Genomic DNA, 12,531 nt, shown 5'->3' with positions numbered 1-12,531 from the left:
TGTTGTTGTTGTTGTTCATTTTTATTTATTTATTTGAGAGCAACAGAGAGAAAGAGAGAGAGAGAGGGAATGGGTGTGCCAGGGCCTCCAGCCACTGCAAACGAACTCCAGATGCATGTGCCACCATGTGCATCTGGCTTACTAAGCCATATCTCCAGCTGTATTTTATTATTTTTGTGTGTGTATGTATAATATGGTTTGCATGTTATATGTTTTTGTGTTCATATGTGTGTCAGCACATGTGTGTGTGTGTGTGTGTGTGTGTGTGTGTGTGTGTGTGTGTGTGTACGCCAGAGGACAACCTTTTCTGAGGTATGCATGAGGTATTTTTTTCAAGATAGAGTCTTTGTTGGTCTGGAGCTCACCAAATTAGGATAGACCTGCTGGCCAGTGAGTTCCAGGAATCTGCCTGTTGCTGCCTTCCCAGCACTGAGGTTAACTCCAGCATGAGGACTTGAGTTTGATCCCCTGTACTTTTATAAGTCCCTGGATCAAACTCAGGTCCTCATGCTTGTGAGGCAAGCACTTTACTGACTGACCCACTGCTGATCACTTAAAAAAATATAGTTCTTTGGAGGATTACATCAAGGTAGGTATTTACAAAATAAATAATCAAAATATATGTGTGCTGGCAAAATGTCAGACTCTTTGTTTCATTAATTGAAAATTTCACATGAGCTCTGAAAGATTAGTTCAAAATACACCCCTGATGTGCAGAGTGGAACAGCCATGGGACAGACATAATGTGACTGGCCTAAGGTCACAAAGGGAAAGTTGCTGAGGGTCAGCAAGCCATTTAATTCTGAAGTCCACCAGTTGGTACTCACCATGGTTGTAACAGCTGAGCAACCTAAGACTAGTTCAGAGTTGAAGAATAACAGAAAAGGGATTGGGGAAATAACCAAAGGGAGACTGGTGTGCCCATTCTTGCACACACTCTCCGTCTCTAATAAATGAATAAAATAATAAAATGATCAGCACAGAATCATCACTTTTAAAAACAAGCAGTTTATCAAAGAAAATCCCAATATAGAATGCTAGATGGTCCCTCTAGATTAGTCTCTAAGGGTCCATTTTCAGATAAAAGAAAAACTTTTGCATAATAGGATTCTATTGGATTTAGCAAACCAAAGAACAAAATAAAATTGGAGGGGCTGGAGAGATTGCTTAGTGGTTAAGGTGCTTGCCTGCTAGGCCTAAGGACCCAGATTCGATTCCCCAGTACTCATGTAAACCAGATGCACAAGGTGGCACAAGTGTCTAGAGTTCATTTGTAGTGGCTGGAGGCCCTGGTGTACCTACCCAATCTCTCTCTATCTGCCCCCCCCCCCCCGTTTCTCTCTCTCTCTTGTTCTCAAATAAATAAATAAAAGATTGGGGTGGGCATGGTGGCACATGCCTTTAATCCCAGCACTTGGGAGGCAGAGGTAGGAGAATCACCATGAGTTTGAGGCCACCCTGAGACTGCCAAGTGAATTCCAGGTCAGCCTAGGCTAGAGCGAGACCCTACCTCAACCTCCCCCACCCCCAGAACAACAACAAACTTGGTGTGGCACTGCCTTAGCAGTGATTCAACTAAATACTGAAGAAAGGCCTTATGTAGCAAGTGATAGAAAGACACAAGACTCAACTCACATCATCAACTGGAAGAAATATGCTGAGAGAGCAGGAAAAACTGCAGAAATCTCTTTCCCCACTTGCAGCTTTTTATGCAGACCAGTTGCATTCCCCCAACAAAAGCCACAGAAATATGTAGTCACCAGTTTCCAACACACTACCACCAGGCAAATTCACAGTATTGTTTCCATGTGCCCAGCAACAGAGAGAAAAACCCAAAGATACATCAATTTCTCCTACACACACACAAATATGCAAGAGAAACCATTTCCTTTTCAGAACTTACCCTAAGTTGTGAACAAAAATGGAATGGATAAATATTAGTTGCTAATAAAAATCTGATGGCTAGCTGTCTCCTGAGAAGCAAAGTACACGCATAATTCATAAAAACAGCAACCATAAGGTGCGTTCTGTCACTAAGCTGACCGCCAAACATGGAGAGAAATGACTCGAAGTGTCCCTTTGCATCCCTCCTTCCCTTTACCTCATATCAACAAGCTCACCTGTTACCACTCTACACTCTTGTCCCCATCAAGCCTCATGCTAAAGGTGGTAGGCTCTCTTTTCCCCCCTTGGGCTCGGGGGTACTGAACGAGCGTGGGGGAGGTGCGGGGAAGGACAAAGGTGGGTGCTTTCGAGTCCTCTCAGCTTTATCACCAGGCTCCCTGCGATCTTCTCACAGAACTACAGCACCTGCCAGGGCCAGGTCCCCTCCTCCACCTGGGTTAAGTAGCCTGAAGGGCCTAGGTGTCCAAGGAGTCCAGGCGTTGCAACCCTAAGGGACAAAGGCCAGGCTTACAAAGGAGAGGGGAGGCGAAAGAAGTTGGGCACAGAAAGAAGCCCTTACTAACAAAAGGGAGGGGGCACGACATCCCAAGCCAATTGTGGGCCTTCTCGGGGTTAGGTGGAGAAATGTGCGTGGGGGAAGGGGAAGATTTAGAAAATACCTCTGGGAAAAGAGATTTGGGAGCTGCTGGGGACCCAACAGGCAGCAGAAAGGAGGCTGCGGGCAGCACTGAGGGCGCGAAGAGGAACAGCTGGCGGGTTAAAAGAGGTGATGGCATGGAGGTGAAGGCCAGACGGGGTTCAGTGGACGTCGTAGCCCAGCGCGGCGCTGCCCTAGGCCGAGGAAGACCCTCAGGCAGAGCTCGGGAGGAGGCTGCGGGCAGGCGCAGGCATTCCGGGGAGAGGGCAGAGATGGGAGCGCAGTGTTGGAAAAGAGGCTGAGAACAGAACAGTGGAGAGGCTAGGGGGGACTGGTGAGGGGGCCTGGCCCCGTCCACCCCACCTCACCTGGCGCCCGGTCGGAGTCCAGGTCTAGTGTGGAGAAAGCGCCGGCTGCGGCCGGTCCCTCGGTCCCGCGCCGGAGACCACGGACACAAAGCGGGGCGCGCGGGAGGAGGGGAGGAGAGGGAGGAGGAGACACCGGAGCCGCGCGAGGGGGAAGGAGGGGCGCCCGCCGCCCTCCGCCTGGGTCAGGGGGCGGGGCGTGCGTCGGGAGGCCGCGTTGCGCGGCCCAATTGTTTCTTCACCGGCCAGCAGGCTAGGGCGCGCCCTCCCGCAGCTCACCTCCACACCTGGGCCTTGGCTCGCCCCAGCCAATTGAATTCATCCCTGCGCAGAACCCGCCCCGCCCATTCTCCCCGTCCCTGGACTTCTAGCTGGAAATACAAAGAAAGCCCCCAGTAGGAGGAAGGGATCTATTTTGATCCCCTATGCCAAAAGCTTAGTTATTATCACCTTTCAACTCTTCTGTGGGGGCTCTCACGGTCATTTTGATGAAGGGATAGGAAAACAGTTCATAGAGATCTGGTCCAAGATCTCTTAGGAGATTAGATCTCTTAAACGTTGGGGCCCTTCCAACCGAGAGCTACTCTTCTGTTCCAGGACACACAGTTCACTGTCATCTCCTCGGAGCCCTCCGCCTCCCCTCCCCTTTTTCTAGTCACCCTAATCTCGGAGCTTCTTCCCGTAAGCTGCTGCCCGCTACTGGCTTTCGGTTGTACTGCAGCCCGCATCAGCAGGCTCTGAGCAAATCCTTGATTGATGCTCCCAAACCAATCCCTGTCTAGAAGGAAAAGAAGACAAAAGGCTACTTGCACTAGAGAACCAGGGAGCTGGAATAGCTTTCTTGTCTACGGTGCAAAGACCAATACTAACCAGTTTAGACGACCCCCTTCTCCTACCTTCAGGTCTGTACTGGGCCACAATGGTGACTGACTGGCCAGCCCGTTTCAGAGCAGCTGCAGCCTGCTCATGAGTAGCATTCCTCAGGTTCACGCCATTCACCTGCCCAAAGAGAAGAGCTATGAGCCATCACAAAGATAAGAAAGTAAGTCTGCTGTCATAGTAGTTTAGAAGATGAGATGAACAGCCCATCTTTCAGCCTATTTGGATTTGTTTAGCCAAATTCCATCCTTGTCCTCCAAAATGAAGCCTAAAGGATATGACATCTCCAGTGTAATTATCTTTGTGGAAGTCAAATGCCAATCAGAGTTAAGATCCAAGAGGCATTCATTTCTTCCTCAAGGATAAGTCTGGTCTTGGTCCCTTATCCTTCATTAAGGCTATCTATTAAAGGTGATTTAAACTTTCTTCAGTTCTTAGCCCTTTCTTCATCTCAAGAAATATTCCTTGGAGGAAGCAAGGACTCTGTTCTCCCCCTTTAGCCTGGCACACTTCCCATCCTCCCACCTCTCCTTTGTCTCACCGATAAGATCCGGTCTCCCCTTCGCAGCTCCCCACTCAGGTCGGCTGGGCCTCCTGCCAGAATGAAGGAGACAAAAATGCCTTCTCCATCCTCTCCTCCTACGATGTTGAAGCCCAGGCCTGTGGAGCCTTTGTGTAGGATGATCTTGCGGGGCTCTCTAGTAGAAAAGGAGTAAAGATATAACAAGGGAGGTCAGGACAAGGGGTGGCAGGAACTATGATTGTCTCTGAAGGCAGGCCTGGAAAGACCCATACTTGCTGTGGGAAGTAAACACTTAGGCTCCTATACCCTGTTCTGCCCTTAGTCTCCTGAAACCTGCTTGGCTGCTGTTTGGTATCAGGTGCCAAGTTTCAGTTCCGCTTCCCTCCTTCTTCCCAAAGTCTCATAGTGAACTTCTCAATGGACACTCCACGACTCTTTCAGGTTAACAAAACCCTATACACAACTCTAAAGCCCAAATTGCAGAACTCACTCACTGGTCCTATCTCCCCAGAATCTGCTGTTTGATCAAGGCATGTGAAAGGCTCTGGGCCTCAAGAGGAATTTCTTAGGGACAGTGGACTCACTCTGATTTAACTACACTCACCATCCACAAGATGTGCAAACTTTCTCTAATTTCCACCACCAACGATGACCCTTCCTAACTTCCCCCAATAATAAGTCAGCACCTAGCCCTGATAGGTGATGAGGAAGACAGAGATGAAGAAATCCCAGGTTCCCAAAAGGTGCTAAAGGCGGCTGAACTGAACCGAGGCGACCAACACATTAAAAACCTAACTAAAACTAGCCATGCCCAGGGAAACCATCTCTAAATGGCCACTGTGCCAGCCGCTGAGCACAAAACAGCCGCACATGTCCATCCAGACAACCTGCCAGAGTCCCAGCACACTCTCCAGCCGCCTTCACTTGTTACTAGCATCTTTCCTTGGAAGAACCCCAGGTGCTAAGCAAGCCTCCTCCTTTTTCGCTGTTCCCATTCTCGGGTGCGAGGCTCCATACCTGGCATCCCCTCCAGGCCGCAGGGAGCGGAGCGGCCAGGCCCACCTCTGTGAGGCCCTCCTCCAGGCCGAAGCTGAGGCAGAGCCCAAGCCCAGGGCCAAGCCTGAGCCGGAGAACTTGCGGGCCCTCTCCATGGCTACCCTAGCTCTCCCCCCGTCAGCCTACCTTCTGGATCTACCACAGCAAGCCCAGCAGTCTCCCAGACCCCACCCCGCAAACCTGTACCCCTGGAACCCCAGCCGGCCAGACCAGTTCCCTGGGCCGGCCCGCCGCCACCGCGGGGCGGGGCCGCTCCCTGCGCTGGCCCTCAGACAGCCCGCCAGCCTCGCAGAGTCCCTCCAACCCCCCAGGCTGCTAGGTTTTCTTCAGTGCTTCAGAATAGCTGCAGCTTAGGGGGCTGCCACTGCCTCAGGGCAGGAACCCCCACCACCTCCACCCCGTTAGCCTCCTAAATGCTTCACCCCACCCCGGATCTGCACTTTCTGATCCGGGCCACTCGCTCCGCACTCCCCCTGATGGCAGAACTTCTTCTTGCAGCCACCTCTGTTCCCTTTTCGAGTCCCAAGGGCTCAGAGAGGGCACTAGACCTTACAGCCGGGAGTGATGAAGACCTTTTCCTTCGCTTCGCCATACAAAGAGACCTGTCACGGGCTAGAAATAGATCCTTGCTCTCACCCCCATGGCCAGGTTGGAAGAATGTGGCGTAAGTCTTACCTGGTGAAGTCCTCCTCAGCCAACATATGCCTGGGGATGGGAGAGTAGCGGGCTGGGGGAACCTGAGGAGGAGCAGGGTAGCTGACCTTGCTCTCCACTGCCCCGAGATAGCCCAGGCTGGAATTATGGCTTATGTGGTTGTCAGCCAAGGCAGTAAAAGCTGGGATGGAGAAAGGGAGAAAAGAGTTACAAGATTGTTCCAGGCAGACACCTACCCCAACCCATTCCAAAGACTTTCCCCTACACCCCATCTCAGGTGCAAAAGAGATCTAGGGACAATAATTCCCCTGGCTGCTCCTTCCCAGTCTATCCACCACCCCCAGGGTTCCTCCTCCACAGTCCCTTTCTAAATCCTGGGCTCACTTCTGTGACTCTTAGAAAGAGCTGAAGTCAAGGCAGTCTACAAAGAAAGGCATGACTAGAGGTGTGACTAATAATAATTCCTCACATCTCTGTAGCCTAATACAGTTTTCCAAGGGCTTTCTCATCCATGATCTCATTTGATCCTTGAAACAGTCCTATGAGGAAGGCAGCACATATATCATTAGCTCCTTTGGGCCAAAGTGGAAACTAAAAAGGTGAAAAGGAACTTGTCCAAGGGTACCCAGTTCCAAAGCACAGACCTACGATCTGGACTCAGTTCTGAGCACTATCTTCTGCACTTGTACTCTCCTGAACAAAGGGTCCAGACATCTTCCCCTCCTGAAACCAAGGCCGGGACCAATAGATACGTACTGCTGGCATAATCAGGGGGAGCATACATGTCATTGAGGTGGATGCTGCCTGGTTTGGCCACCTTCAAATAAACCATATCTGATGTATTCTTCAGTGAGGCCACAGCTTCTTCATGCCTCACATCCTGCAGATTGGTGTTGTTCACCTGGAAGAAAAGCCCTGTCTTATGAAAAAGGAAGACCTTCTGGGAATACCAAGAGGTGCCCTTTCAGTGTGCTAACAAGTCCAAATAGGGCTGGAGTAAGGACAGGCAAGGAAGCCCCCACCATGGAAACAATCAGGGCTTTGGTATCTGAGAAAAAAAAAAAAAAAAACACAATTCAGATGATATTCTTGAAATTCTCCAAGATGTCTCATCTTCAAGTGAGGTTTAGGTGAAGTGAGAGGGCACCAGAAATGCTCCTGCACACCCTACCATTTGAGCATCCCCACAAAGGCTGTCTCACCGCAAGCAGCCGGTCCCCAATCTGTAGGCGTCCATCCTTCTGAGCAGCTCCTCCCTCAATGATCTTGGTGATGTAGATGCTATTGTCTCCTGGGATGTGCTGGTTGCCAATGCCTCCAGCAATGCTGAAACCCAGGCCTGGCAACAGCCATCAGGGAGTGGGAAAGGGCCACAAGGAGAGGTTAGAGTGCTATATCCATCCCAAAGCCAATCCTCCTCAAAAACCATCCCACTGCCCCCTAAAGAGCTGTCCCCAGCCTCAGGAATTCAAACTCTAGTCTGTCATCAAGAGGTCAATACAAGTGAAAGCTTAGGTCAAGAAAGAGGGTTATAAGCTGGAACTGGGAGATTCATGCTAGGAGTTAAGTTGTTCTCTTGCATTCCCCCATGGGACTACAGGACCTGGGGTGAGGGGAGGGCCGCACCTTTGGGCCCTTTGAGTAGGTTGACCTCCATGATGGTCTCAGGTGGGGGCTGTCGCCTCCGCACCACCAACCGCACCACAGGGCCTGCCTCCTTCAGTGCCTCCACGGCCCGGCTGTGCACCACCTCCGACACGTCCACCTCATTCACCCGTAGCACACAGTCATTCACCCTGTGGGGGAAGCCCAGAGGCATGACGCTACCACCCCAACACTCCTCTCCTGTATCCTCCTCTCTCCCCTCTTCCTTCCTCCCCTCCCCTTCTCCCTCTCCCTCACAGATCTAATGTAAGGGCCATCCTGCCAGGCTACCCCTCCTCCCCTCCATCCTGTCTCTGCCACCCACAACCCTGCTTCCAGGCCATCTCACCCCAGCCTCCCATCCATGGCAGCTGCTCCACCAGGGATGATCTTGGTAATAAAGATGCCAGGGTCATCAGGGACATGGGGATTGTCGATGCCACCTGCGATACTGAAGCCCAGGCCAGAGTTGCCCTGAGAAGGGAGTAGAAAGGCACAATTATTTCACTCTGAGAGCACAAAACAGGGTTCTGGATACTTCATTCCCCTATACATCTCAGAGTAGGTTCTCTAGACCTCATGGTAGGCTGAGGCACATTCATTAGAAACCTGGCAGTTTCTCCACTTGTGGTGACCATTCTGGTAAGAAGGTCTCAGCAAACTCACCCATCCCCAATTCCCCAGGCCTCAGCTGGCAAGGTCGATGAGTATTTGTTATTGAGTTGATTGATGCAATGATGCAGCTTTTGAGGGCCTTGTATCCCCATACTCTCAATTTGAGTTTTGAAATGCTATACAGGGCCCTTCCCACTCTTGATTCCTACCCTCTTCTCCCATTTCCTTCCCTCCCTCCTGGCCGACTCACCCTCTCGAGTACTATCTCCTCATACTTGAACATGCCATCACTGCCATTCACCTAAGGGAAGATACAAACACTTCTCTCAGTGCCTCTTGTCCAGCCATCTACCCTCCCAACCTGCCTCCACCCCCACTCCCACAGCCCAAGTATGCCCTCAGGGCAACTTTAAGTCATAGATAGGGATAAGCTGACCCCAAGGGGGCACTACCCTCCCCTTGCTTTCAACCATATCAGGCCAAACCCAGCTGCTCATGTATCCCAGATCAATTGCCTGGGACTGAGCCAGCCAGTGGTGCACTCACCGATAGGCTGGGCTCCAGGGCCTCAGGGTTCACTAGGAGGGGTGCAGGGCTGGCCTAAGGGGGATGGCAGAGATGGAGGATGATGGGAAAATGGCACTACACCCAGCATCTATAGGAGGCACTCAGAAGGCTGGCCAAAGAAGTCCTCTGGTTCTGAACCACTGCTCTCCCTGACTTGGGGACCACAGACTCCTACCATATCAAAGCTGAGAGGACAGCAGACACTATCTTATCCAACACCCCCCCACACACACACACACAAATGACAGATGGTGACACTGAGGTCTAGAGAGGCTTGTGTATTTGCCTAAGGGTATACTGGGAGTTACAGGCTAGAACCGGGATCTCCAGGTACACTTTGGATTATAACAAACTTCCAGGCCACTGAAGTTTTGGCCATTCAGTTCCTTTCCCAACAGAGCTCCTAGGAAAAAGGAAAGTTGTCCCCACCAAAGCACCTTGGGAGCCCTCATGCTACACCTCCTTCAAAGGCTTCAAGTACCCAATTTTTCAAATGGGCAGAAGAAAAGGTCCTAATTCACTTCCCCCAAGGGACTTTTGATTTTTATGTGTCCTAAGAGAAAGGGTCAGGATTGTAGCTTGCCAAGAGTCTGGGGACAAATTAAGGTAGCACAGGAGTAGAGTGGACATGATTGCTCATGAGGGAGAAGCTGGTGACCCACAGACAGATTAACAGCAGTTTGTGGTCTTCAGCACATAGTAGCCATAAGAGGAAAGGCAAAGGAAGGGTTCAGAAACACAGGTTGATTGAACCAACCCACAATGATAGAATATCCTTGTGGACATTTCTCAAGTAAAAATCTGATTCTGGACAGACAAATACACCTGCTCTCTGGTTCCCACACTCATCTCCAAGAATGAAAGAGCTCTCTTGTCTCTCTTCCCAGGTATCCTGGCACCATTCCCAATCTCTCTAGACATGCTGTCCCTTTCTTGAGTCCTAGCCTCAGGAGATGTACCTCAGGTACCTCCACATGCCCTGTTCTGCTTCCCTTTTCCCATTTCCATGTCAAACAACATTGGTTCCAAAAGGCAGGGAGGAGAGGGAGAGAGGGCTGACTAGCCATGCCTCCTGCATTTCCAGCTTCATACTGTGGAGTTCTGGGAGTCAGTGGGAAGCTTCCTGATCGCAAGACGACAAAACACTGACTCTTCTGAAATTCCAAACCAACACAGCTGCCTAAAAGACCATGCCACTGGCACACAGGCAAAAGAATGCCCATGAATCGCTCGTGTGCACCTGAAGTACTATGTGTGCCCATATATGATAAGCCATGCCTCAAGCCTAGATCAAGAGGTACCTGGAGGTCCCAGCTTCCAGTAGTCTACCCTTCAGGCCCTGCCCCACCCTTACTCAGGGACCTTGCTCCCAGGGCCAGGAACCACTCAGAGACCAGCCCTGACAAACAACCTTAGCCAACTTGCCTAGTCTTTGGTGGCACCTATCTTCCACTGGATAAGACAGTTAGAGGATCTTTGCAAGGGGTAGACCAAAGGACATAAGGACAAAAGAGAGAGGGGCATTCACTGGAGATGGCAAGGAGCCAAGTCAAGAGACACAGGACATGGTACGTATAGACAGACAGACAGAACTGAGGACTCCTCTCCCCAGGAAGTCCTCAACTTTGCTTCTAGATGAGAGCACATCCTATCCCCAAAAGAGGACAGAGGTGGCCAGAATGATCACCAGCTTGGGACAGTCCACAACTGCCCTCGACAGCAAAGCCTCCTCTTCTCACCCTACCCTGGGGGCTGCAGAACCGAAGAAGCAGACAAGCCCTCCGCCATGCGTGCCAGAGACCTGGCTCTGCCGGCCCAGCCTCCATTTTGCTGCTTCTCCCACAGATGCTCCTTCCATTTTCTAAGCTGGCAGTTTAGGCTGGGAGTGGAAGCCGGAGTTGTGCCCAGCACCCAGGGGCTCCCAAACCATGCCAAGTCAGGGCTGGGTGGGGGGAGGTAAGCTCTCCAGCATCTGGGGCTACCTAAAGGGGACATGCCCCACTGAGGCCAGCCCCTGCACTAGGACAGTTGCCCCTTGCCTGGTTCTAGGCACCATGCCTGTTCTGGAGCAAAGAAGCTTGCTTCAACCCCCCTCCCCCCACAGCACACACACTTCAGAGCTGCTTGGACAAAAGAGTCCGTCCTTCTCAGCAGCCTCTCAGCCTTGCTTGGGACATGTCTTTCGCCTTCTCCCCCTCCCTCCTTGCCTGTCAAGCACCTCTCACCAGGATAACACACAGACACACACACGCACACACATGAACACTCTTGTAACCACATACACACATCTACATGTAGCCACACAGAGAGAGACAAACAGGGCTACTCCTGCAGCCTCAGCTACAGAGACACCTCCACATACAGAGACATCTCCACATGTCCATGTGCACATCCACACACAAAGGGACCGGGACAGAGAAGGACTCGTGGCATTAAAGGATGAAGCTCTGCCAGCCAGGCACATGGGTTCCTTCACATACATTCATTGAAGCTGTACTGCCTTCCTCCACACACCCCAACATACATACACACACATATGTCCCCCCTACGCAGAGAACCATGCCCCCTCCTTCCCTCCTGTAGAGACACACACCACACACAACCCCCGCAGAACCTCCCGCCCCCTGCCAGACACAGAGACACTGCCAATCCCCCGCACTGAGACAAACCCAATTCTCCCACACACAAAAAATATGCCCCGCCGCCATACCTTCACCCCCTGACACACACACCGCTCCTTTCAATCCCCTCCAAATGAAGACCCTACAAACAGACACACATAGAGAACCCTACATTTCCAGCCGCCTTTCATTGTCCAGCTGCAGTGATAGTCTTGGGGTTCACCGGGCTTGGAGCCCCAGCAACCCCTGCTGCACCCCAGATCTCTAGGCCCCCCACTCTCCAGCCCTCCTGGGTTGTCCCACCACCCCACCCCCTCCGCTATTCCATACCTGTTCATACCAGTCCCGGTTGGTACAGGTGCACTCTGGCCACCAGCTGGGGCCACTGCCGTTGAGTTTGGGGGTGCTCTTGCCAGGGACTGGCTTAGGGGGCACTGGCCCCACATCCCGGCCTGTGGGGATGAGCTTGGCCTTGGTGCGAGGGGTGGGGGCGGCACCTGCCTGCGAGGGCAGGGTCTGCGAGCTGTAGCCTCCATAACTGGAGCTGGCCCCGTTGCCCCCACCTGGCCCGTAGGGGTCGGGCACCTGCCAGTCCCCGTAGCCTGGAGGCTCGAGACGCCGCAGGGCAGCCAGGCGGGTCACCTCATAGCACTCGGGGCACTTACAGCAGTGCTGGTGCTTGTGCATGGCACTGCTCCCCGCAGCTCGGACCCCCCAGCCCACGCCAGTTTCCACGCCGCCGCCGCCGCCGCCGCCGGGCTCCCGAGCACACTCACACGGCTCAGACCAGGAAGGGGGGGGCACCCGTGGGGGTGCCCGGGCGGAGCGGGGCCTGGGGCCGGGCGGGCGTCCTGGGGCTTCTGCCCCCACGCTGCCCCGCACCCACGGCTCCCCCTCCAGCACTGGCGGCTCCGTGTCGCCCGTCGTGGCTCCTGGGCCGAGGCCCAGCGGCAAAGAAGAAGCGGGAGCTCAGGCAGAGACTGGGTGCAGCAAGGACCGCTTCTGCTCTGGTCCCCAGGATGGATCTGAGTGGAGTCAAGAGCATCTCTCTCCCCGGCTCCCTTC

General features: G+C 52.7%; 1 protein-coding gene across 8 annotated transcripts in view; it reads right to left on the bottom strand.

The window, feature by feature from the left end:
* The window catches only part of Dlg3 (discs large MAGUK scaffold protein 3), a 69,933-nt gene extending 57,713 nt beyond the window's left edge, over positions 1–12,220 (bottom strand). Inside the window, exons 1-10 of one of the 8 annotated variants that reach the window (XM_045140110.1) lie at positions 11,797–12,220; positions 8,825–8,878; positions 8,529–8,579; positions 8,013–8,137; positions 7,646–7,815; positions 7,222–7,358; positions 6,776–6,920; positions 6,041–6,200; positions 4,328–4,484; positions 3,804–3,906 (exon numbers count right to left, since the gene is read on the bottom strand). In XM_045140110.1, the coding sequence (XP_044996045.1) occupies positions 3,804–3,906; positions 4,328–4,484; positions 6,041–6,200; positions 6,776–6,920; positions 7,222–7,358; positions 7,646–7,815; positions 8,013–8,137; positions 8,529–8,579; positions 8,825–8,878; positions 11,797–12,153 (1,459 nt within the window). In that variant the 5' untranslated portion in view covers positions 12,154–12,220. Of the gene's footprint in view, positions 1–2,910; positions 3,011–3,803; positions 3,907–4,327; positions 4,485–5,326; positions 5,521–6,040; positions 6,201–6,775; positions 6,921–7,221; positions 7,359–7,645; positions 7,816–8,012; positions 8,138–8,528; positions 8,580–8,824; positions 8,879–11,796 lie in introns of those variants that run through there. The other 7 variants (XM_045140109.1, XM_004660975.2, XM_004660976.2 and 4 more) reach the window with 7 other exon arrangements.
* Between the last annotated feature and the right edge of the window lie 311 nt (positions 12,221–12,531).

Source organism: Jaculus jaculus, chromosome X (genome assembly GCF_020740685.1).
Source record: "Jaculus jaculus isolate mJacJac1 chromosome X, mJacJac1.mat.Y.cur, whole genome shotgun sequence".
In the NCBI taxonomy this organism is placed as follows: Eukaryota; Metazoa; Chordata; class Mammalia; order Rodentia; family Dipodidae; genus Jaculus; species Jaculus jaculus.
The sequence above is the reverse complement of the archived record's forward strand: the minus strand, read 5'-3'. Positions and strand labels throughout refer to the sequence as shown.